Below are 23,713 nucleotides of genomic sequence, written 5' to 3'. Positions count from 1 at the left end.
TGGGCTGGACATCATGCCAGTAATACTGGTATCATACCAGTAATAATGTTTCCCGTAGCTCTTAATCAGACTTGCATTATTTTTAATAGAACAGCGTCTTCAGCATCTCATAGTTTATCTGGGTTCAGGTCTAGACTCTAAATATTTAGAGAAGAAGATCTTTCTTTGCATATCCCAGCTTGTTTGGAAGCTGGGGTCAGAGCGCAGGGTCAGCCATCGTATGGCGTCCCTGGAGCAGAGAGGGTTAAGGGCCTTGCTCAAGGACCCAACAGTGGCTGCATATCAGAGTCTGGATTTAAACCGCTAATCTCCCGGTTGATAGCCCAAAGCTCTACCCACTAGGCTACCACTGTGTTTTTTCGGACTTAGGATTATGGTTCTCATGGCTGTGCAACCACACACACACACACACACACACACACACACACACTCACTATGAACGATGCCAATCTTTGGCTGAAGTGGTATAAAGCACACCACTATTGGACATTTAAACAAGTAGTTTATGGTGGATGGTTACTCCACCTTGGACAGAGGGCTCATTTCTGACAGACACACACACTTTCCTTATTCAACGTGGTCATGCCCACATCCACAAAGTGAGCTATATGGAGTGGATGCTGTACAGCAACACCCATCCTGTGGACCACCATCCAAAAAGCCAATAAGTACCAGGTAAATGGGTGAGTACTGGATGCCCTACAATGTGTTGGCACCATGAAACGGGTGTGTTTCTGCCCTGTGCATGTTTCTAGTTTGCACCATGCCCATTGGCATGAAGTAAATAGTGAAAATGTTTAGTTTACTAGTTTATTATGATTTAAGGTGATGCTTTACACTTAACTGTATGTGGGACTGTGGAGGAAACCGGAGCTCCCGGAGGAAACCAGCACAGACACGTGGAGAACATGCAAACTCCACAAAGGTTTTGGATGTGGGGTACAAACGTGCCCCCCCCCAAAAAATGAGCATTATACAAAAAGGCTGCACGATGACGACTTCCTCCGTGTGGTGTGCGCATGCGCGGTCGTGCAGGAGGCGAACACGTGTTTGTCCCTCCTCTGGGTCTCAGTGAGCGGATCGCACAGCGCTGCGAGAATCATGGCGACCAGCGGAGGAGCTTCGTGTTCATCCTCGGTCCTACCGTGCGCGTTTTCCCGACACTACCTGGCCGTGTGTGCGCAGGACGGCCGCCTCCGCGTGTGGAACACCGACACACAGTCCCTGCACCGGGAATTTGTGCCCTCTGCCCATCTGAGTGCCACCTGTACGTGCATTGCCTGGGGACCATGCCGAGCCAGCAAGGTAAACGGGACAGGCTGTATCTCAAATTGCTCCTTATGCGCTGCACGTGCGCACTTTGTGTGCACTGACACAATGCCGCCTCACGCACCCTAAGTAGTATGACTTGTTGCTAATTGAGATACGACCCGTGTCTGCCTTCGTTTTCTCACTTACGGGCCTACTTTTATCCGCTTAACTTTTAACTTTGCGCGTTTTAATTGCTATACAGCATTCACGAAAGTGTTTTATTATCGACAGGAATGTCTAAAGTCTATTATTTAATCTTGTTCAGGTGTTAACAGTGCGTGTTTCTTCTTGAAATGTAGTCGAATAGCATGTTAGCTGTTAGCATCCCGCACATGTGTTTCTGGCGCACATGTTCAGCACCAGCACGGCACTAGTTTATTCCACGTTTAAATTCACACTTAACGTTAATGTAACTGTAAACATTTACTCCAGACTTGTTCTAATGGGCAGATCTGTGGTTGTTTTTGTATGCAAACTTGTTTTGGGATCAGAGTCGGTTGGTGACCGCAACTGAATATCCAACATTGTCCACATAATTATGCCACTTTTAAGCCTGGCATTTATGCATCACCACTTTATAAGGCATATTCATCATCAATAAGTTGCAATCAAGTGTTATTAAGATAATCAGATAGATCGGACTTGTTAAAAGTTATTAAAATGTGTATTTTGGGTGCTGTTGTTATTTAATGTAGAATTAATTACATTAGATTGTTGTGATGTACTTTATTCTCAGCTGGTGACATGGCTTCATAAAACAGTTCTAGCATGTAATAAATGCTTTGATCTGAACAGTGAAAAGTCCTTCAGCTTTGTTACAGAAAAACTGGGCTCTCCTGGTTCCTCTTTAATTTCAGAGTTAAAATACTTTTTAGCCTTAGAACCTGAAGTCTATATGTTTTTTTACTTACCAAAAAAAATAGCATCCAAAATGACCAGTGAAGCTGCTGTCTGTATGATCTGAAGCATGAGAAGAACCCACAAGAATTAATGTGGTGGCAAAATACTAGTGAAATTCTTCTGTTTAACACGACTCAGTGATTTCATTCTGCTCTGCGATTAAAACAGTCAAATGTGACACCATCCGAGCCACCAGAAGCAATAAACTATGTTAAATCTACACAATTCTGCTCTGCTTCTGTCTGAACAGTAGGTGTAGTTATGTTAGGTGTGTTTTTACTGATCATTATAAAAAGTGCTGCATGTTTCCAGTAAAAGTTTAATCAAATTTAAACCACCAAGGTCTCCTGTGTTAAACCTAAAATATAAACAAAGCAGGTATGAAAAGAGGCGATTCAGGAGCAGCTTACCTGTTATTGTTTAAACATCCAGTCAATTAATCTTATTGATGATGATATCTGGCACTTGGGTGTTGCAGCAGCCCCCTGCACCCAGTTTTTCCTGTGAGACCTGGTTGACAAAAATAAGATTTATTGAAAAAAATATATATTTATTGGTCTTAAGGATTTTGTTTTTATCATCTGAGAAATCACATGAAACCATCAAAAACAAACTGTGATGCTGCGAACATGGCAAATTCCTCCGATACACATGCAGTGTTTAATCAGAGCCGAGGCTTTACACACACACACACACACACACTGTTTAAATGTCCAGTTTTTATTTCTAAATAAACGTAAAGACACGTTCCTTACGGGGACCAAACTTCTTCCACTACTTTTAGAGCTTCCAGAATAAAATATCACAGCAATTTCGACTTTTGTATTCTACATATAGAATTGCTAAAACTTAACTGTGTGATTATAATTTTTTTATTTTAAAGTTTGTAACCCCCATCTTATAACAAAATACAAAAAAAAATCCTCATCAGCCACACAAAACACTGAAACTCGTTCTTTAAAAACAGTTTTAGAAATGTAAATTGTGAATATAATTATCTAAGTTTTACTGTGTGTTTTATGTATTTAGCTGCTTTATTTTTTCATACAGTATCATTATATTGTAAATATATTTCTTACAGGTGGTGTAGAGAGTTCTAAACAGTCTATAGTCAGACTCAGACTCAGACTCAGCTTTATTGTCATTCAAAACCATGTACATGATTAGAACGAAATGCAGTTACTCAGGTCTCGGTGTGTGTAAACATAATAAAATATAAAATATAAATAGCAAGAGAAACTATGTTTAGTAAAAATAAAACTTAAGACTTAAAAACTAGAAGAAATAACTAAGATATGAATTTTAAATATTTACATTTACATTCAAGTATTGCACAGGAACTACAGCAGCTTTATGCAGATCTAAAGTGCACGATTCAGTATAGCAGCAGATAAAAGGGCAGCACCAGTTCACAGGTGTTTAAGGTAACTGGTGAATAGACAGTACATGAGGGGTGGAGCAATTTAGCAGTCTGACTGCATCCGGAAAGAAGCTGTTTTTCAGTCTTGTTGTTTTTGCTCGGATGCAGCGCAGCCTCCTACCAGAGGGAAGGGGGGTGAAAAGTCCGTGTGCAGGGTTTGTCATTAGTCTGAATTAGGGATGTAAATGCCGATTTTTTTAAACCGATAACCGACTTTCTGACTTGCGTCGTATTCCAAACATATAGGGGTGATTAAATGATCTAGACAAGACAATTTGTGTTTTACGATTTTAAAACTGTCAGACACATTTACAAAACTAAATTTGATCAAACAGCATCAGAAGAGCGTCTCAGCTGCTCACTAGGTGTTTAATTCCCGTAACAGTATTATATGTGTTTGTGCTAATTATATGTATAAAATTCTAGGATTAATTACGTCCTGTCAGTATAATTAGTGTGTGTGTGTGTGTAGGAGGGCCCTCAGAGAAAGAAGAGGAAGTCAGAAGCGGGTCCGGCTCCGGATCAACAGCCGGATCTGTTGGCGTTGGGTACAGCGGCGGGCACCGTCCTCATCTACAGCACGGTGAAGGGAGATCTGCACTGCATACTGGTACGATCAGCTCCACCCGCTCACGTCCACAAATTTAACAACAGGAGGCGCAAACGTCAAATTCTGTTGGTCCTGTAATTAAATTTAAGCTGGATAATGATGCGTGATAGTTCTGAAATTGCCTGGAACCCGTTCCAGAAACCAGTCAGGGCCTGAACTGGTCCTGGTTTATGTACATGGTTGGTGTAGTCATACTCTGGTGTAAAACAATCCTCCAGAATGGACCCGGTTCTTTATTAGCTTGGACAGATCGAGGCGAGGCTCAGTACTTTATTGAATAATTCAGCTCTTTAATATTAATATTCCTCCATGACCCGATAATTTACCCTCTACTGTGCATGTCATTATTGAAAGATTTGGATTTTGAGAGATGTAAACAATTACTGCATGCATGTGACCTTTAATCTGTCAGACAGGACTATCTTGCAACATCGTCAGTTAGCGCTGTTCACACAGCGAAAAACAAACGTCGACAACGTCCATAAATGGCGCCAAAGTCCCTGGGCTCGAGCTTGGACTGAGACCCACTTGGTCCGGCAAGTCCATAGTTCAGATCACCCAAATAAAAATGGACTTAAAGCCAAAGAAAGGCGCCATCCAGGTCGTTAGCTGTGTGAACAGCATGTCTGTCGGCTGCTAGGCTGGCCTGCCTGCAGTCTTGACCTATTTCCTTTGAACTGTGAAAATATGACAGTAAAGTGTTTAAACAACCTACAGACCTCGGATCTAGATTATGTGTAAACATATACACAGTTCATACTGGCACCTCTTTTAACCCCTTTATTCAATATTTATATGTTTTATCTTGGCATAGCCGCTACTGCATGCTTTGATGGTTCTTGAATGTGTTTGGTAGGATGGAGGGCATAACGGCGGAGTCAACAGCGTCCAGTGGCACCCGGAACAATCTCTTCTGTACAGCGGCTCAGACGACACACACATCGTAGAGTGGGACTTACAGACGGGCAAAACACGCTGGTGAGTGACTTATTCAACCCTCGATTCTTCTCGACGGGTAGCGGGCGTGACCCGTTGATGACTGGTGTAGAGAGGGGTGATCGTGTACCCACACGGTCCATCTATAAGCTCGGTCTAGCTCATAAAACGTTTGCCAGATATGTGAGCCTAATATGGTACGTTTGATGCAGTTTAGCATATGGACTGACTTTTATTCCTGTGTGTGTGTTTCCGTTAGTAAATGGAAGGCCGACAGATCGGCCGTGACGAGTCTGTGTGTGAGTCCGGACGGGAAGCTCCTGCTTTCTGCTGGAATGACCATCAAAATGTGGGACCTGGAGACCAAGGAGGTGTACAGAGTAAGTGTGTTCCACTCCATCTGGTAATCGTGGTAAAGGTGTCGGAATGATGAAGCAGTTTGACCATTCATCTAATTCCTTTCAATCTAGTCATATCCAATTCCCTGAGTTCATTTTTCACCTCTTTATTACTGCTGCAGACCTCCAGTCCGACACGTGCACAGTACCGACCGCTTCATATAGAAGCAGGTGGGTTTGTATAGAGATCCGTATCGTGCACGGAGAGCCCGATCAACCAGCGGTCATGAGGAAACCCTGCGCCCCTCCCTCCCTCAGACAAGCCAGTCATTGTCCCGAACTCATAAACTCATGAAATCAGCACCAGTGGGCTAGTGTGCGGTCCACTGTCGGCCGGAATCACCACAGCTGGCCGTGAGCCGCCTGTGCTGATTGGTGCTGGTGGACGTTTTGGTTCATCTGTGGGTTGTGTTTAATTCCTCCTTTCTTTCCTCCGTCTGTAGAAGTTCACAGGTCACTCGACCACGGTGACGACCCTGTGCTTCGCCACCTCTCGTCCACCGGACAGCGACGGGCTGTACTTCCTGTCGGGAGCGGTGCACGACAGACTGCTCAGCGTCTGGTACGGAATCAGATCCTGTTTCCGCGTGTCGTCTCGCCGTTTTTGTGGCACGCTGTTTGAACGCTGAACATTTTTTGTGTTCGCAGGCAGGTGCGCTCGGATGGCAAAGACAAGAACTCGGTGGTGTCGTTCACGCTGACGGACGAACCCCAGTACATCGACCTCCAGACAGCCGACAGTAAAGACAAGGTGAGCGACAATAACCAAAGTATTTTAGTTATGCCATCAGAAACAAACGCCAAACCACCTGTGCCATATTCACACCCTTGGTTAGCTGGTAAATTGGAATGACTGGTTTATATCTGCTATACTGCTAAGTCAGTAATAGCCAGTGTTCCAGTGGTACCCTGTGGTATGGTGCAATTTGGAAATCGTGGTCCCACATTTAGTGAATGTACCATTGTCAGGTGACCCGTACTGTACCTAAGCTTCACAGGGAGTCGAACAGCAGCATGTTGTGTACAGCACAGATCAGTTAGCATTTTGGGTTTGGTATTGTTTTGTACTGTAGGGGGAGCGTACAGGGGGCTTAGGTGTAGTTCTCCGAATCATAGATGAATCGTTAGTGATGCTACTTAACACTGCAGCAGATCAGAGACCGAGACACGCCAGTACAGTTATTCAGGGTTAAGGAGGCCGTTTTCGTCTGGTCCATTTACTTCCTCGGACGCGGCCGGGCGCCTGCCTGGACCGATGAAGTCACTACTGATAAAATTTTGGGCAGCATGGTGGCATTTAGTCGCCAGTTCTGTGCGCAGAACTGAATCGGTTGGACCGTCTCGTCTGAGGAAGCGTTTTTAAACGGTACGTGTGTGTGTGTGTGTGTGTGTGTGTGTGTGTGTGTGTGTGTGTGTGTGTGTGTTTCAGGCGGTGCGGTTAGCGGTGGTGTGTAAGGACGGGCAGCTCCATCTCTTCGAGCACTTTCTGAACGGGTAAGTGTGTGTGGTATGTATTAAAGCTTTAAAGCTGTCCAACACCTATATCACCCTTGTGGAAAAGTAATCGCTCACTTGGTTAAGCTGAACTAATAGGCCAGCGGTCGCCAATCAAACACGATCTCGCTCGTCTTCATTTTCAAGTCTGGGTTTGGCACTCGGGTGACGTGGAGGTCTAATTTGCCCGCCCATTGCTGCCAGGATGAGGGTTCAAATCTCATCTATGTGTGAGGAGAGAGGTCAGATTCATTGCTGCCGTGCAATAGCGGCCTCTGCTGTCTGGTTGAGGTGCTTGCAGTGGCAATTGATCTGTGTGTCTCTCTAAAACGTTGTTGCCCGGGCAGAGGGGCACGTGATAGTCTCGGCCCTTCTGTATTGTGTTCGATGGAGGCGTGTGCTTGCCCCCTGGTTTTAGGGGGTGGATGGGGTGGTTCCAAGGGGTTTATGTGCTGCCTAAAATCTTTCTAAATTTGATGGACTCTCATTCTTTGTCCCTCAGGCCGTGTAAGAAGCCTCTGTCCCCGGTGTGTTCGGTTCAGGTGTCGAGCGTCGGCGCGGGTGAAGGTGCCACCCCGGCCCCGGTCACCCTGCTGGCGGCTGCACTGTGTCCAGACAGACAGAGTCTAATGCTGGCGTACGGGAACTACCTACAGCCCATCGTGGAAAAAACGGTGAGCGTGGTGCAACCTTCATACACTAATGGCCAAAAGTATTTGGACACCTGAGCATTACCTTTTTGGAAGAACAGAAGAACCAGCATGAATGCAGTGAAAAGCTAACTGGGTTTTCATTCTTTTCTAAAGCAAATCAACACGTCAGAGAGGCATGTGTGTCTGGTCCGGGACGTCCACACCACGCTCTCGCTTTCTGTGAATGCTGCCGTATCGAAGGTAAAACTTATTTATAAGATGTTTTTCTGAGAGTCTGACTTGCCGCGTTTTATTCTAGGTTTAAATCTCAACCTGAATCTGTGTGTGTAGGTAAAAACACCCATCGTGAATGAACAGAAGGGCAAAGTTTTAATACCCGGAGTTCCTGGTCATCAAGCGCCCATCAGAGCATCTTCCGGCGAATCAGACAAGAGGAAGAAAGGAGCCGGACCGACCGAGGTACCGCAACACCTACGAGTCGGAATATCGATGCTGATGAGGATGATTTGCGCTCGACCTCTCGTTTATTCTCCCTCTTACTCTCTCTGTAGATGTCGATAGAGGAGCGTTTGGAGCAGGTTGAACTGAGCACATTGGGGCGTAAAGGAGAAGATAAAGGAGCTTCAGCGTCTCTGCAGACCGACAGCTTCGCCGTGCTGCTCGTTCAGGGTCTCGAGAGCAAAGACAGCAAGATCCTCAACGTAAGTGTTCAGTTAATCAACGTACAGTCGCAATCATCACAAAATTATTCACAGAACATGTTAAAGATTCACCAGCATGGTTTCATTTGGTACAACACGCACATTATTAATAAACACTGACGTGATAAATTTCACTCATGTAGTCGGGTTTTGTTGAGCTTTATTTACACACGTAATGTTACTGGTGTTGTTTACTGAAGGCCATTTAGTAATCAGATAAGATAAGAGTCTTTTATTATTCCACAGGGGGAAATTGGCAACGTTACTGCAGCTTTCAAGAATATAGAGATATGAAATGTTTATTCATATATTAAAAAATATATAAATATCAAATATAAATAATTACAAAATACAGTAGATGGTTCATCTCAAACAGGTGGGTCATTTAAAATAATTAAATAAAAAAGGCAGTAATTAATAAACGATGTTTGCCACGTAGATTTGAAAGGACTTATTACAATTAAAGTCCTCATAAACTTCAGTGCCTTTATTTTCCATTTTTCCTGTAGCCAGCTTGCAGCTATCTAGCACACCTGGCTAACTTTGCTAAGTGAATAAAGACAACAAGTAAACAAACAACTAAAACACTATATGCAACATTAAACACTGAAATTACACTAAATATAAATAAAACAAAATATTAATAACACTAAATATAAATAACACAATGTAAATAAAACAAAATATAAATAACACTGAAGATAAACCACACTAAATATAAATAACACTGTATATGAATAAAGCAAAATATTCATAACATTAAATATTAATAACAAAATATAAATAAAACAAAATATAAACTCTATAAATAACACAATATAAATAAAACTAAATAAATAAAACTAAGTGTAAACAATTTAAATTATAAATAACACTAAATATAAATAACACTAAATATAAATAAAACTAAGTATAAACATTTCAAATTAGAATAACTAAATATAAATAATACTAAATATTAATAACACAAAAAATGAATAATACAAAAAATAAATAACACTAAACATAAATAAAACAAAATATTAATAAAATTAAATCAATAACAAACTAAATAAAACAAAATATAAACAACATTATAAATAACACTGAATATAAATAAAACTAAGTATAAACATTTCAAATTATAAATAACACTAAATATAAATAATACAAAATATAAATAACACTAAATATAAAATACATTGAACATAAAATACACTGAAATAAATAATATAAATAACCCTGTACAAAATTAATAGAAGCTACTGAAATTAAAAAGTAGATCAGATCTAGTAAACGTACGTGTCGTTCAGAAATCAGAAGTACGTCACGCCTCATTGTGTTTTACTTTTTTATCTCTTTGTAAAGCACCTCTTCGCTTTTCCCCCTTGCAGAAAATCTTCCAGACGAAGAAGGAGGCCCTGATCAGGAACACGGTGGCGCGGTTACCACCCCCGGCGGTCCTGCCGTTAGTGGAGGAGGTGAGAGAAGCAGAACATGAACACAGAGATCCGGATTCTTGTTTTGTTCATGCAGTGCAGAGTATTTTTACACTGTAATTATCTTTAATTCTTGTTTGTTTTTTGTAGCTTTCACGGAGACTCCAGGGACATCCGTTCTCGTAAGGAAAACTTTATTATTTCATGTGCTTTATTTCTTTATTTTTGCACATACTTGTGTATATGAGAAAAATGGCTCATTAATTAAATCTTGTGCTTGAAATTGCAGTGCGATACTCACGGTGCAGTGGCTGAAGGCCGTGCTGACGCAGCACACGTCGTATTTATCATCGGTAAGACTTGCTCTTCTGTTTCTCGTGTTGATGCTTTTGTTCTGGGTTTTACTCTGATCACATCTTTCTCTCCGCTTCAGCTCCCAGATCTGGTATCTCAGTTGGGGGTGCTGTACCACATGATCGAGAGCCGAGTGAAGCTGTACCAGCGGCTGACGAGACTCCACGGCAAACTTTACCTGCTCATGACCCAGGTAAACCTCTCTCTGAATTAAATAATAATAATAATAAACACCATTTCTACAATTGAAATCAAGTGGATGGGCAAAAAGCGAAATCTTTATTTACTGCATTACAATTTTCTGATCAAAACTACTCAGAAAGAAGGACGAAAAGGAATTAATTTTGGTTTTTTTTTTCATAATATAGGTCATAATGCCATGAATCTATAACTTTAGGGATTCTATCTGAAACAAGTAGCTTCTATTTGCCCATAAAATTCTGGATTTTTGGCCAATCCGTGGCCGCTTCTTATCACTTGCCAGTGTTGGGTCTTGTACGAAAAGCCACAATAAGCTCCGTTTGCCACCGAGTGGGGTCCCGGACCAGCCCGGACATCACAGTAGCTGTGGGAAGAGACCCTGTCCGACCCTCTCTCCCTCAAACACGGCCAGTTATGTTTGCGTGGACGTCTGGCCAGGTCTGATGTCTCTGCTGAGATTTGAACTCACGAGATCAATTAGACCGCTGTGCCATTTGAACCCCCATGCCAGACCAGGTTTTTGTACCATTTCTTACCAGTGTAACAGTCTGAAGTTCAAATGAACCGTCATTGTGCCTGGGGTTTTTGTGTTGTGTCCTCCATGTGGTGGAAATGGTGTGTTGAGTGTTGAGGACTTTGCTCAAGGGTCCAGCTTGGCACTTGTGGGGCTTGAACAAGCAACCTTGAGTACTAGTCCTGTGCCTTAACCCCTCAGATTTATCTGGCTTTGTTAAAAGACCTGTTGTTTTTTTTCTTGACTAGGTGGCGTCGAGCAACAGTTCACACAAAGTGAGCGACCTGGATCGCGAGGCCAAGCTTGTGTACGAGGAAGGTAATTCACACCCCCTTATTCTACCAGTTATAAAGATCGGTTTTAATTATACTGGGTATAAAAGAGATGAAGGTGCTTTGATTAGTATTTTGGTTTTGTAGTAAGCTATAGCAGTCTGTCATGTTTTCATTTGTGAATTGTAGATATCTCACCCATGTCTATTTTTACAGAATCCTCAGATGACGAGGAGGCTTCAGGAGATGAAGGGCGGCCCGAGGACGACTCCGATGTAAGTCTGATGTCTGAGATTAAAATAAATATATCACAAGACTGCCATGCCACATTTCCTGTTAAGTGTTTGTGAACTTGTGACGGCAGCTTTAAGAAAACAAATCTCTGTTTTTTTTTCTGTCAGAGCTGGGAGGAAGAGGAGGACAACGAGGAAGAAATGGACGTAACCGAGAACAAAGAAAATCACACGGAGGACGAGGAGGATGCCAACAAAGACGCGGAAGAGTCTAAAGCCAACGGCGATTCGGACATGGACCCTGAAAACGAGAGCGAAGAGGAGTGAGACTAAAAAAAAAAAAGCTGGGAAAGTTTATATATGAATAGAAATATATATAAAGTTTTGTTTTATTTTTTTCCGGTTTTCATTTTATTGTATTAAAAAAAAAAATCCCAAAAATCTGTTTTATGGTTCAAAACGTCGTGGACCGAAGGTGGTTGTTTGACACGATGGCCACCAGGGCGGCGACATACACAACCGAACGCAGCAGAAACTGAGGGTCTGAATGCTAGTCTGTTCTCTCTCCCTTTAACTCCAAACTGCTTTTGTATTTTTCCTTTTTGACCATTCTGGTGCTGTACTGGAATACAAGTCATAACCCTGAATAACCAGATTCAAGTGGTTATAATTTAAATATAATAATGATAAAACTGGATGGGAATAAGGGGTGGAGGTCATGAATTTAAAGTGACCAAACAGAATCCAAATTGTCGGTTTTTAATACAGCACTGATATCGAAGCTTGGAGTGTTTTAATACCAGTATTCATCCATCCTTCCATCATATTATCCCATTCTGCTTTTTGTATGATTGTTGCAAATTTAATTCAATAACCGTCAGTATTTCTGACTAATTTCAGCCTATAATATATTCAGCATCTGGTCAGGGCCTCTCGTTCACATGTACGTGTACACGTCAGTTGATTTAATATCATGTGTAGCACATCACTCGGGCTTAAACTGGCTAAGAAGCTATTTTTCATATCCAATAGGTGCATCCCTATAAATAATATGGCATTTATCACCCCCACAGTCCACATTAATCAAGTTAGGCAGACGGAGTGGGACGAAATTTACTCCAGAGCAAATTAAAACGCCTGCATCGCCTTCCCAAGTGAAACAGTACCTGTCACAATCTAATCTGATCAGTTTATTTAAAATCTGCTCTACATGACAGTAGATAGTTTTGCATATGCAGCCCTAAATCAGATCAAGCCAAATACTGTGACCTTTGTTTCTTTTTGCATTTTGGTAAGTGCCAAGTGGTTTCCCGATGTCATTACGTTAAGCACGTTTTGTTTCTGTTTCTAAACCACTTTTTACCACGTTTAATGATTTATTTTCCTGTTCTGTACTTTTTCTTCCTGCCTTGTCCGTCATGTCTGCTTTCTGTAATTACGGTTTCAGAATGGAGGACGATGTGAATGTTGCTTAATTTGATGTATAATGAACATCTTGGGCTGTTAATGCTCACAAAGTGTTGCTTTAGAAAACAATTTGTCAAGCTGAACCTTTTTCATGCAAGCAGTAAATATCAACGACTGTTGTACAGTTTAAATGAAATAAATTCCTTTTTGTTCTCAACTGGTGTGAGTGGATTTGTTACAGGATTTAATCAGCAGCATGTTATTTTACAGTAATAAATAGTACAATAAAGTGTTGCCAGTCTGCTAATTGTTTTTCCAAGGGTTTGGTGACAACTTCTCCTGATGAACTGCAGACGTTTCCAGTCTGAGCAAACGTCAGGGTCCAAAATAGGTCTAGGTTTTCAGCACAAGGGGGCAATATTATACAGATGGAGAGTAATCATCACAAACAACCGTAAATGACTGTAATATGGGATCTATATCCATAACTTGCTCAATAGTGATCAGTTTATTTCTTGAGTGCCTTCACTATGCATTGGATAACATTAATTTGACATAAATTGGTTTTGCTAATTACATAAATAGTCATTTTGTATGCTGAATGGTGTGTAAAATTAACATTAAAAGCAAAACGAATGCAGCATCATGAAGCTGTTGTGTATTCATACCAACCACCTTGTAAAAGCCATACATGTTTTTATAATATCTAGATAGATTTACATTTTCAGCATTTAGCAGTATATTGTGTAACCAATAGATGGTTAAGGGCCTTGCTTAAGGGCCCAACAGTGGCAGCATGGCAGTGCTGAGGCTTGAACTAGTGTAAATAGATAGATTAGATAGATAGATAGATAGATAGATAGATAGATAGATTAGATAGATAGATAGATAGATAGATAGATAAGCAGTGTCTGTTGGCAGAAGTTTATGGTTTATGTGAAGTGACATCCTTTGAAGTGTCTTGATAAACAGTTTTGGTAGAAGAACCAGACCTGTGGTGTTCCTGACTGCTGCCTCATCTGGACACTGTGCTAGGTGTTCTCACACTTAGTGCCTTTTTCCATTTTATTATCTTTACAATACAAACACTTTCCCGACTTAAATAAAAATCAATAAATAGTTTTTGATTATAATTATGCTTCATGTAGCTAATTTTGACACACTTGTTCTTCATAAGTGCCATTTTACGTGTGTTTTTCCCACTTCCCCCTGCATACACCAACTGTCACTGATTTACGTTGTAATGTTTGAAGGGTTTATTTCTTTCTAAATGATATTTAAACATGTATGCCCTATTGGTGTATGTTTGTATACATGTTTTCCGTTTAATTCAGTTAAAATCAGCGGAAACGAAACAAACTAAACAAGAATAAATGTTTAAAACTCGAGCTGTTTGTCGTTAAATCTCAGCCTGAGGGGTTTCAGCGGTTTATAGGCGAAAACTGGTTGCTAGGTGGCGCACCAGATGTCGGTCAGTCTGTTTTTTGATTGGTTACCAAACAAGCTGACCTGTGATCAGATCTCATCCGTTAAAGCGATCCGTGTAACATTAAACAAACTGCGAAGACTGATCCTGGATCAGCATTTTCACTGCAGCGTCGAGTTCAGGCACACCTTCTGAATGCCAGGTTGACTGGCGGAATCTGAATCAGTTAGCGTTGAGCTGGAGAGTGCGGAGTGTTTCTGCTTTCCTTTTACTTCAACCTAATGCGTAAGTAGTTTTATCATTTTATATCTTTATAAATGTTCTTGTTTAAACAGAACGTGTGATTATCGTCCGCTGAGTTACACTTTTAATCTTTGGTTAAACTTTATGTTGAGTTATTAGCTGTGTGTAAATAACATAACATTAGTTTAAAAGTGTTTTACTTTATTTATAAACTTCTTTCAAAAGTAAAACACTTGCTCTTTTAATTTTGCTCATTCTTTTATCAACCAGGTTTGAGTTAGAAATGCCTTTACTTTAATCACTGCTTCAGACGTGGTTGCACAATATATCGTTTGTAAATCTCTATCGCGATATCATAGAATATATCACAGATTATAATGATAAGCTAAAATATATAATATTAGGTTTCAATATGCACACCAACCTTATATTTAAGTGTTTTGTTTGTTGGTTGATTTGTTTAAATGTTTAACTTAAACAGTTAATAACAGATCTGTAGTAATTTAGATGATAAGATGTTATTTTTCTTTAATAATATATATTTTAAATTATTTGTTGAACCTTCTTTATCGTGAATAAACTTAAATCCCATTTTATGTGTTTGCTGACTATGAAATCAAATGTATTATTGCTTTTCTCAATATGTTAAATTTGACATATAATATTCACTAACTATATTAAAATATGCTTATTAGGTTTACATATTTTCATTAAGAATATTGGATCGAGGTGTTCAAACTTTTTATAGGAATTTTTTAATGGTAATAAATGTATTCGACCCCCTAAATGCCATCTGTAAACTGTGTACAGATGTTTATGCATTTGGATGAAATCTAGGGTTCCAACAGATGCAAACTGCAATTGCCGATTGATTTTACATAGATTTACGTTTCAGGTAAATCAATATACAATATATTGTATGTAAAACTATTTTGTGACAGTATCAGCCCTGGCGATTCAAATATGTGACAGAACCGAATGTATAGCTGTAATTTACATTTTCACCAGTTGAAATCAGATTATTTGAGGCAGAGTGGCAGAGATGCCCATCTCTGAAGGGACGTAGCTTTCCGCTGACATCTAGTCATATTAAAAGTGACGGAAGTGCTTACTGTTGCAGCGTACGGGCTGAGATTTGATACAGACTATTAAAAAAGAAAATTTTTTTAGATAGTCTTAAATTAGAGTTAGCTTAGTTGTTGAAATTGACTGATTGATTACTTCTTGAAGTGCATGCAGATCTAGTGCCCAAACCCTGGAGGGGGCAAGGATGCAACTCACCTGCAATAATGACTTTGCCCAGGCTAGTTTCCGCCCACCCTAAATGTTATGTATTTGCGTCTTTGCATTCATCTGTAAGGTGTTTCGCATATTTCTTTGATGTCACAGACCAACTAGACCGGTTTGGGTGTAGGGTTACTTTTAACCTAAAAACGTGCTGGAATATTCATCTGTAATCCAAAAATCTGTCAGTTGTACGTAGTATGTAGATACTACACTGTTGACGCCACTCAGACTGTTTATGATGATTTGTGGTGAGAATTTAAGTAAAATTTACATCACATTGTTTCTTTAAAGTGGGTAAAAGAACCACCAACAGCGTGGGCACTTTGTTAGTAGAAAAGAAGTACTGGCGTTCAGGCAGGATCTTTTAAAATCCTTCAGTGGTTTATGACCTTCTACCTTTGTCCTTTTACAGGTCATCATTCTGTATCCTCATCCAGTTCTCTGTAGGACCTTCCAAGATCCCTCGACACTATGAACTGGGCATTCCTGCAAGGCCTCCTCAGTGGGGTCAACAAGTATTCCACGGCGTTCGGCCGCATCTGGCTCTCCGTCGTCTTCCTGTTCCGCGTCATGGTCTTTGTGGTGGCCACTGAGAAGGTCTGGGGTGACGAGCAGAAGGACTTCACGTGCAACACGGCGCAGCCGGGCTGCCACAACGTGTGCTACGATTTCCTCTACCCCATCTCACACGTGCGTCTCTGGGCTCTGCAGCTCATTTTCGTGACCTGCCCGTCGCTCCTGGTGGTGCTGCACGTGGCGTACCGCGAGGAACGCGAGCGCAAGCACCGCGCCAAGTACGGCGACAATTGCGACCGGTTATACCAAAACACCGGCAAGAAACGCGGCGGCCTGTGGTGGACCTACGTTTCTTCGCTCATCTTCAAGATGGGAGTGGACGCCACGTTCGTGTACCTGCTTTACTATCTGTACGAAGGCTACGACTTCCAGCCGCTGATGAAGTGCCAAGAGAAGCCGTGCCCCAACGTCGTGGACTGCTTCATCTCCAGAGCCACCGAGAAGAGGATCTTCACAATTTTCATGGTGGTCTCAAGTCTGGTTTGCATCCTGCTGTCATTCATGGAGATCATGTACCTGATAGCCAAGCGATGCTTCGAGGGCATTCGAAAGATCAAGGAAACCAGGCAGATGGCACACGCCACTTCCATCCACAGCGTCAAGAACTCCAGGGAGATGGCACACGCCACCTCCAACCACAGCGTCAAGAACTCCAGGGAGATGGCACACGCCACTTCCATCCACAGCGCTAAGAACTCCAGTGCGATGCCAGCTAGGGCTGGGCGATATATCGAGATTTATTAAAATATCGATATATTTTCATATGCGATATAACATAAGACAATATCGCTTATATCGATATAGATGTTGCGTTCTGCATTCCAAACCCGGAAATGTGAAAAGGGCCTATTAAATCCGACAGTTCGTCTTTCTCTTCTCTCAGTTTGTCTCTGCACATCACGAGATATATATCGTATATCGCCATTCAGTTAAAAAATATCAAGATAATATTTTTTATTCATATCGCCCAGCCCTAGTGCCAACATACACAGTCACGGTTGCGTGAACACGGTGTTGATGCTGGAGAGAACTGGAGAGAAACCTATAGGATCATAAGAGGAACATTTGAGGGATACGTACAATGAGTAATCTCAAGAAGTTAACCAACGAGACCAATTTGCACTTGTCAACCAATCTCGCCTTTAAGGGCAGTGTAAAAATGACCATCAGATTGATTCTTTTCATACCAGGTAGCTCCAAGAACTAGAATGGCCTGGATCCCAACAAAGCACCATCATACAAGAGATACTACATCTCAAAAAGATCTCAGGTGGTCTTCAGGAGGAACTGAGAGCAAAATATATTGGACAGCGACGATCCTAGTTTGAAGCACAGTAAAAAAGTCTCCAGTGCATGTTGAAAAGGCTGATACTAGATCTGGAGAGAATGTTGAGGCACTTAAGCAGAACCCAAACATTTGAGGTGGCCTCAGACATAGATAATCACCACTAGTTTTCAGTTCCTCCAAAGGAACTTCGTGTCAACTAAGGATTTCCTGTTTGTAAACCACAGACTATCAGGAAAACCAACAAAGTGCCAATGTAAACCAGTGAGTGGGTGCAAGTTCTGACTGTTAATCAGAAGGTTGTGAGTTTAAATCTAAGCTCTGCCTTCACAGCTCAGCTGCCTTGAATGAACGTATCTGCTGATGCCCTCGATAAACTCCTACTGGAATGTGGGAGGAACCTGAGAAGAGCACAAGGAGGAGACGGTCATGGACTAAGTACATAGTACAAGGGGTTTTACCAAGACTGAGAGTACACTCAACGACGTCAACCAAAGAATCCCAATCAGTCTTGAATCTTAGAATCTCAGAGACAGTTCATAGCAGTTCAGAAAGACTTGGACCATGGACTTATGGACCAGTGTTCATTATAAATGGGACATACTAGTTTTGATATGTAAAACGAACTCGCACAGTTACTCACGAAATGTAGCTGATGAGCTAAATAGCTAAAGCTTTCGAGGTAGCTGTTAAGTCTTTTGTAAGGACTTGTAATTTTCAGTACATCTCAGTACTAACCTGAGACGTACATAGTAGTTGCCTTAAAGCCAGTATTGCTTGAGTTTAAGCAGCCCATACCTTGATCTGGCTGTTAAATATGTTCTTTTTGGTCCAGATCAAGTTTGACGTCCTATGTGAGGAAATATATATATTTTTATATCTGAATGTTTACTTTGAGTTGTCTGTATGCCGTAAAACAAAGACATTTCTTATCAAGCTTCTTGAGGAACCACAATGATTATGCGAAGCTTCTCCATACAGCCGTATTACAGTGCAGCACTTCTACACGTCTACATATGGGTTCCTTTAATGAACACAATAAAGGGCCCGGCTCTGTTAGGAAGCTGCCCAGAACTAGTCGAATCAATTTCTCTCGTTTAGATCAGAATGTTTGTGTCCGGGAATCAAACGGAATGAGGAATGAGGCTTTTATTTAATGCCAAAGCCTCTGATGAGCTCAGTCTTCCACCCTAAAGCAGGTTGAGGCAGTTCCAGAGCGGGCGATGGCTTTGTACTGACAGTGGTTGTCAATGCTTCATACAAAATGACTGAAGAAAAAAGTCGACGTGGCACCTTGACTCACGTCCTAGGCGGATCGTTTTGTACGCGCACAGGCATTCAGATCAATTTCTGTTGGAGGAACTGAATACCAAAATGAAAATAGAAATGAGCAAAAATAGCCGTGTAATAATCTTACGTTCGTTATTCAGGTTAGAATGGAATCCCTACAATCAACGTCCCCAAGTGTTGAGTAGAGAAAATTGTATGCATGCCAGTCTAAGAAAGAGAAACTTAAGAGTGACTCGGTATATTTCAGGAAGAAAATGTGTAAGAACAGGTTGTGTTATTAACACCACAGTCATTGTGTTAAAAAACGCAGTCAAGTTGAAAGATTGGCGCCAAAAAAGACTGACTTCAAGTCCTCAGACATTGTCAGATTGGTAAATTGCATCAAACCTTTCTAAACAAAGAAGCTGCTCCCAGATTCATCCTTATTTTGCCTTGTCTTGAACATGTCCTCCCTCCTGTTTTTGGGCTTGGTGGCTCCATCCTCTGCACCTATACCCGGGGTTATGAACCTGCGACTTGCAGACCATTTATGGCCCTTGATGCATGGAGGTGTGGCCCCTTAATGCTGCTAATGCCAACGGGCTACTCTTGCTGCCCACTGCCAATCAGCTGATAAAAGTCACTGGTCTTAGGGTGCAGGACACACGTCCTTGTCACATGACCCTCAGGCCATGTGTTGACGTCCTCGGTTCACTACTGTCAAACTTGTGGTTTGCACTTTAAGTTCAATTCAAATACATATACATTAAATTTAAATGTACATAACTATGCACAAGTCCCTCCACCACTGCATAACGGGACCATCAGACCCCATCTTTGTTAGAGTCAAGCGTTCAATGTAAGAGTCAGTGCTGTTCTCTTGGTGTACAATGAAACTCTTGAAACACTACATGGTTTAGCACTCTTCGTGACTGAAGGTCCTGCCGTCCGTAACGCAGAAATGAAGACACGTTCGCTCCTAATTAAAACGCAAACTGGAAGCTAGTCGTAATTAAAACCACATCTCTGCATTTGTACTAAACTCAGAGCTTCAGCAGAGGGAACAAAATTAGCCCCGATTATTCAGTGACTCATCTGTTCCACATCTGGTGTGGGTTTCTCTTCAGAGAAAACCAGAACCCCTCTGGCCCAGCGGTCGGTTCTTCTTCGTCACACTATTGTTTCATGTAATTCGGAATCAAATCGAAGCCGTTTGAGGGCGAAGGCAACCCGGCGAGTCTTCCATCCTGCTTACTGTTTACATACAAACTACTCTCGTTCTGCCAAGTCTGAATACTTTCGTGCACATATAGGACCACAAACATTTTACATATATTATTATTGTTATTATTTTATACATGATTCGAATCTATAATTTTGTTTACTTTTATATGTTTAAATCTTGAACAAACTAGCTGTTGGCACTCAGGAAACCATCTGCCTTGTAGAAAGTTATTTACAGGCCGTGTGTGTGTGTGTGTGTGTGTATAAGTGTGAGTTGTTTTGTAACAGGGACTCATTTCCATATCTGGAGGGCTTGAACCTTTTCTGAATCATCTCAAAGTCAGCACAACACTCCAAATGCAAACCCTCCAGATGTTTTAAGCTTTTTTTGGTGCATTTTCTGAATGTAAACTATCCATTTCTTTAGTGTTTCGCTCAACATCTGCCGCATGAACTGTTTACATTTGTATTAAAGCCAGTTTTTTACTTTCTTAATGATCTGTGTTTGCTTTGCTGTACGTTATGTAAGACGACTAAAAGAATGACTCAGATATTAAAAGTATGTGAAGCAATTCCACTAACAGATGCTCACACTCCTGTTAAGACATGTTCAGTGGCCAAAGTTGGATTCTTTAGTTCTGCACACGAGCAATCAGCATGTCAACATCCAGACAGAAATATGGATCACATGTCAAACCTCTAACAGTCAGTGACCAGATCCCACGGACTCCACCGTTCTGCGACCTGCTGTTCCCTAGTGCCCAGTACAATACTCCAGCCTGATATTTAGTCCCAGACTTTTGGAAAGGTGCTCCAGTTTCCCCTTGATTGGTGACCAGATTTGTTTCCAGGGCAAAAGTGTCACAGCACCACTTAGCAACCCAGTTTTTTTAGTGACGTCCCAGTGGCTAGTTGGAGGCCAGTGACTGCAGCCAGCCAATAATGCCCCAGATTTACTGGTTTATGCGCCAAACAAGTGCCTTGCATAAGTACCCCCCTCCAAAAAAACACATTTGACCAGTTGTCATTAGACATTGTACATTTTTTTAATGATGGTCCACCCTCATACACATAATGTTAGATTGGAAGATTGGAAGATTATGGTACATGGTGTGAGATTACATGTCATAAGAATGGAAGGTTATGGTACATAATCTCAATAGAACTCCACCTGCTACTGGAAGCCCACCTAAACAACATCATGAAGACCGAAGACCTGGAAGTCTGTAGCCAAATGCTGCCTCCACCATATTTCAATATGGTATTAAAAGGGCAGCATCCCATACTAAAAAGAGAAACTAATCAGGGTTGATGCCAACATGGATGAAGCTGAATACAAAGCAACTGTGGTATCTGGTCAGTATGTGAGCAGGTTATGAATGTATAATCTTTTGCGCTATTGATAGGAAGGTCGAGAGCTTGAATCCATGTAGTCACTGTTGGGCCCTTGGGGCACCGTACAAAGGCTGACCCTGCACTTTGATCTTAGTTTCCAAACACATGGGGATGTTTTTTTTTAATGATGGTCCCCCTTCGTGCACATAATGTTAGATTGGGAGATGATGGCACATGGTATGAGATTACGTGCCATAAGAATGGAAGGTTATGGTACATAATCTCAATACCAATCCACCTGCTACTGGAGGCCACCTAAACATCATCATAAAGACCAAAGACCTGGAAGTCTGGAGCCAAATTGATTGGCAACAACACGACTCGGCCCGGAAGAGGCCGTCCACACAAAGAAGAACAGTAGTCAGGAAAGCAACCAAGACCATCCAGAGGAGAAACGTACTGGATAATCACAGCTCAGACTCATCACAGTGTCAAGCTTTTGGAAGAGTAGCGAGAAGAGAGACACTATTGGAAAAAAGCCGTACCAATTCCTGTTTGCCTTCCATTTCCATCATCCTGGGAGAATCAAATATATGGTATTGAAATATGGTGGAGGCAGCATTCCATACTAAGAAGAGAAACTAATCAGGGTTGAAGCCAACATGGATGAAGCTGAACACAAAGCAACTGTGGTATCTGGTCAATATGTGAGCAGGTTATGAATGTATAATATAGACAGTGGTAGCCTAGTGGGTAAAGCTTTGGGCTATCAATTGGAAAGATTGAGATTTTGAATCCCAGTTCTGCCTTGCAGCCACTTTGGGGCACCGTACAAAGGCTGACCCTGCGCTCTGACCCCAGCTGTACACGTGTTTATGTATATATGACGAACTCTATACCTCCTGCTCTACAATTTACGCCAAACACACTCATCAATAGGACTCAGATTTGTGAGTATTATCTACCCTTAAGTTTTTCCAGATGCCCAGAACAAAGAATCTCATGTTAAGCAGGTAAGTGAGTCTGACAAATTATTTCCTTGTTAGCTACATCAGCCTTGTAGTTTCATTGCGAAATTAAAGAAGCTAGGCTAATTAACGTTTGTAGAAAGGTTCTAACTGTGTAATAAATGTAGGTAACTACACCAGGAGGAAAGTTTACAGCCTTTTAGACCTTGTAAGAATGATTAAGCAAATAGTTGAACGCAAACGTTCTGTCAAAACTTACTCAAGAATACCACAACAGTTCAAGAGGAATGACAGGTTTAGATGATAAAGATAAACGTAGATAAACTTAGCATGCAATGCATCACCCATTATCACTACTTTTGTTTTCTTCCTAGGTATTTTTTGTTACAGGAACATCCTGGTTTTGTAAAACTCACCCAGTTCGATTCATGAATACTTGAATACAATGGATCCTCGTCACGCAGGTACGACCGGCTGAATGCACCGCCATTACGTTTGTTGAGTAACATATTTAGAATACATTTTGGGAAGAAATGTCCCTTGATTCCTACAGCTAACAGGTTCCTGGAGACATTTTGGTCCTCACTCTCTGAAGATGTTAATAAGTTCTCCCAGTGTTTACAGGGGTCACCTCAGGGGACTCCAGTGTTCCTCCCACCTCTAAAAACTATGCAAACGATAATTCGCAAATTCTTTTTATTTGAGTTAGGGGCGTCTTCTTAACGGTTTGGGAACTAAGAACACAGCAGCTCAACAGTCCATGGTCGCCGTCGTCTGTTTCTTCTCATTATGCTGCATAAATTCTCAACAGGAGACACATGAAGCCACACTGTTGTAGCATGAGATGAATGAGGCTTGGCATCGTCTTGCTGAAATAAACATGGACTTCTTAGGAAGACGTCACCTTGTATGTAAGCACATGCTACCCATGCCGTGGGCACTGGTGCACCACAGTGCCATGACTGATGTTTGCTTTTGCTCCTTTCGAACTCGATGTCTGTTTTCCATGATAAATAGCAGAAATATGGACTCACCTGACTTCAGCACACGTTTCCACCGTCTTTTGGTCTAAGGTGAGCTCAGGCTCAGAGAACCCAGCTGTGTAGAACTGCATAGAATTGATGTCTGGACATCTCTTTTCATAATGAGTTGCATTTTTTTAAAGTAGTGGCGGACTGTCTTAATTGACAACGGTTTTCCAAAGTTCCAAAGTTTCACAGTAGCTTGAGGGTTTAAAGGTCATGCACATTTAACTGTGGTTTCTGGCCTTGCCATAGT

At 41.5% G+C, this 23,713-nt stretch overlaps 2 protein-coding genes across 2 annotated transcripts; both read left to right on the top strand.

The window, feature by feature from the left end:
* Positions 1-1,084: 1,084 nt before the first annotated feature.
* wdr43 (WD repeat domain 43) lies at positions 1,085-13,039 on the top strand. The gene is made up of 18 exons (XM_063007583.1): positions 1,085-1,305; positions 4,104-4,241; positions 5,098-5,219; positions 5,437-5,557; positions 6,019-6,137; positions 6,224-6,326; positions 7,005-7,069; positions 7,572-7,743; positions 7,876-7,962; positions 8,053-8,181; positions 8,274-8,423; positions 9,797-9,883; positions 9,992-10,023; positions 10,131-10,194; positions 10,275-10,388; positions 11,159-11,228; positions 11,399-11,457; positions 11,584-13,039. The coding sequence occupies exons 1-18, from the start codon at positions 1,102-1,104 to the stop codon at positions 11,740-11,742; spliced, it is 1,995 nt and encodes a 664-aa protein (XP_062863653.1). The 5' UTR covers positions 1,085-1,101; the 3' UTR covers positions 11,743-13,039.
* A 3,210-nt stretch (positions 13,040-16,249) lies between these two features.
* On the top strand, positions 16,250-17,128 carry gjb10 (gap junction protein beta 10). Its single transcript, XM_063007168.1, has one exon. It carries the CDS (start codon positions 16,250-16,252, stop codon positions 17,096-17,098), a length of 849 nt encoding a protein of 282 aa, XP_062863238.1. The 3' UTR covers positions 17,099-17,128.
* Positions 17,129-23,713: the final 6,585 nt, after the last annotated feature.

The sequence above is a fragment of the Trichomycterus rosablanca genome, chromosome 13 (assembly GCF_030014385.1).
Source record: "Trichomycterus rosablanca isolate fTriRos1 chromosome 13, fTriRos1.hap1, whole genome shotgun sequence".
Lineage (NCBI taxonomy): Eukaryota > Metazoa > Chordata > Actinopteri > Siluriformes > Trichomycteridae > Trichomycterus > Trichomycterus rosablanca.
The sequence above is the reverse complement of the archived record's forward strand: the minus strand, read 5'-3'. Positions and strand labels throughout refer to the sequence as shown.

What these genes read in the sequence shown, in the direction of transcription:
- wdr43 (XM_063007583.1), top strand. Translation starts at nt 1,102, where the DNA reads ATGGCGACCAGCGGAGGAGCTTCGTGTTCATCCTCGGTCCTACCGTGC. An exon ending in CTCCAGGGACATCCGTTCTC is followed by an intron (nt 10,024 to 10,130) that starts GTAAGGAAAACT and finishes TTGAAATTGCAG; the next exon opens with TGCGATACTCACGGTGCAGT. An exon ending in ACACGTCGTATTTATCATCG is followed by an intron (nt 10,195 to 10,274) that starts GTAAGACTTGCT and finishes TCTCCGCTTCAG; the next exon opens with CTCCCAGATCTGGTATCTCA.
- gjb10 (XM_063007168.1), top strand. Translation starts at nt 16,250, where the DNA reads ATGAACTGGGCATTCCTGCAAGGCCTCCTCAGTGGGGTCAACAAGTAT.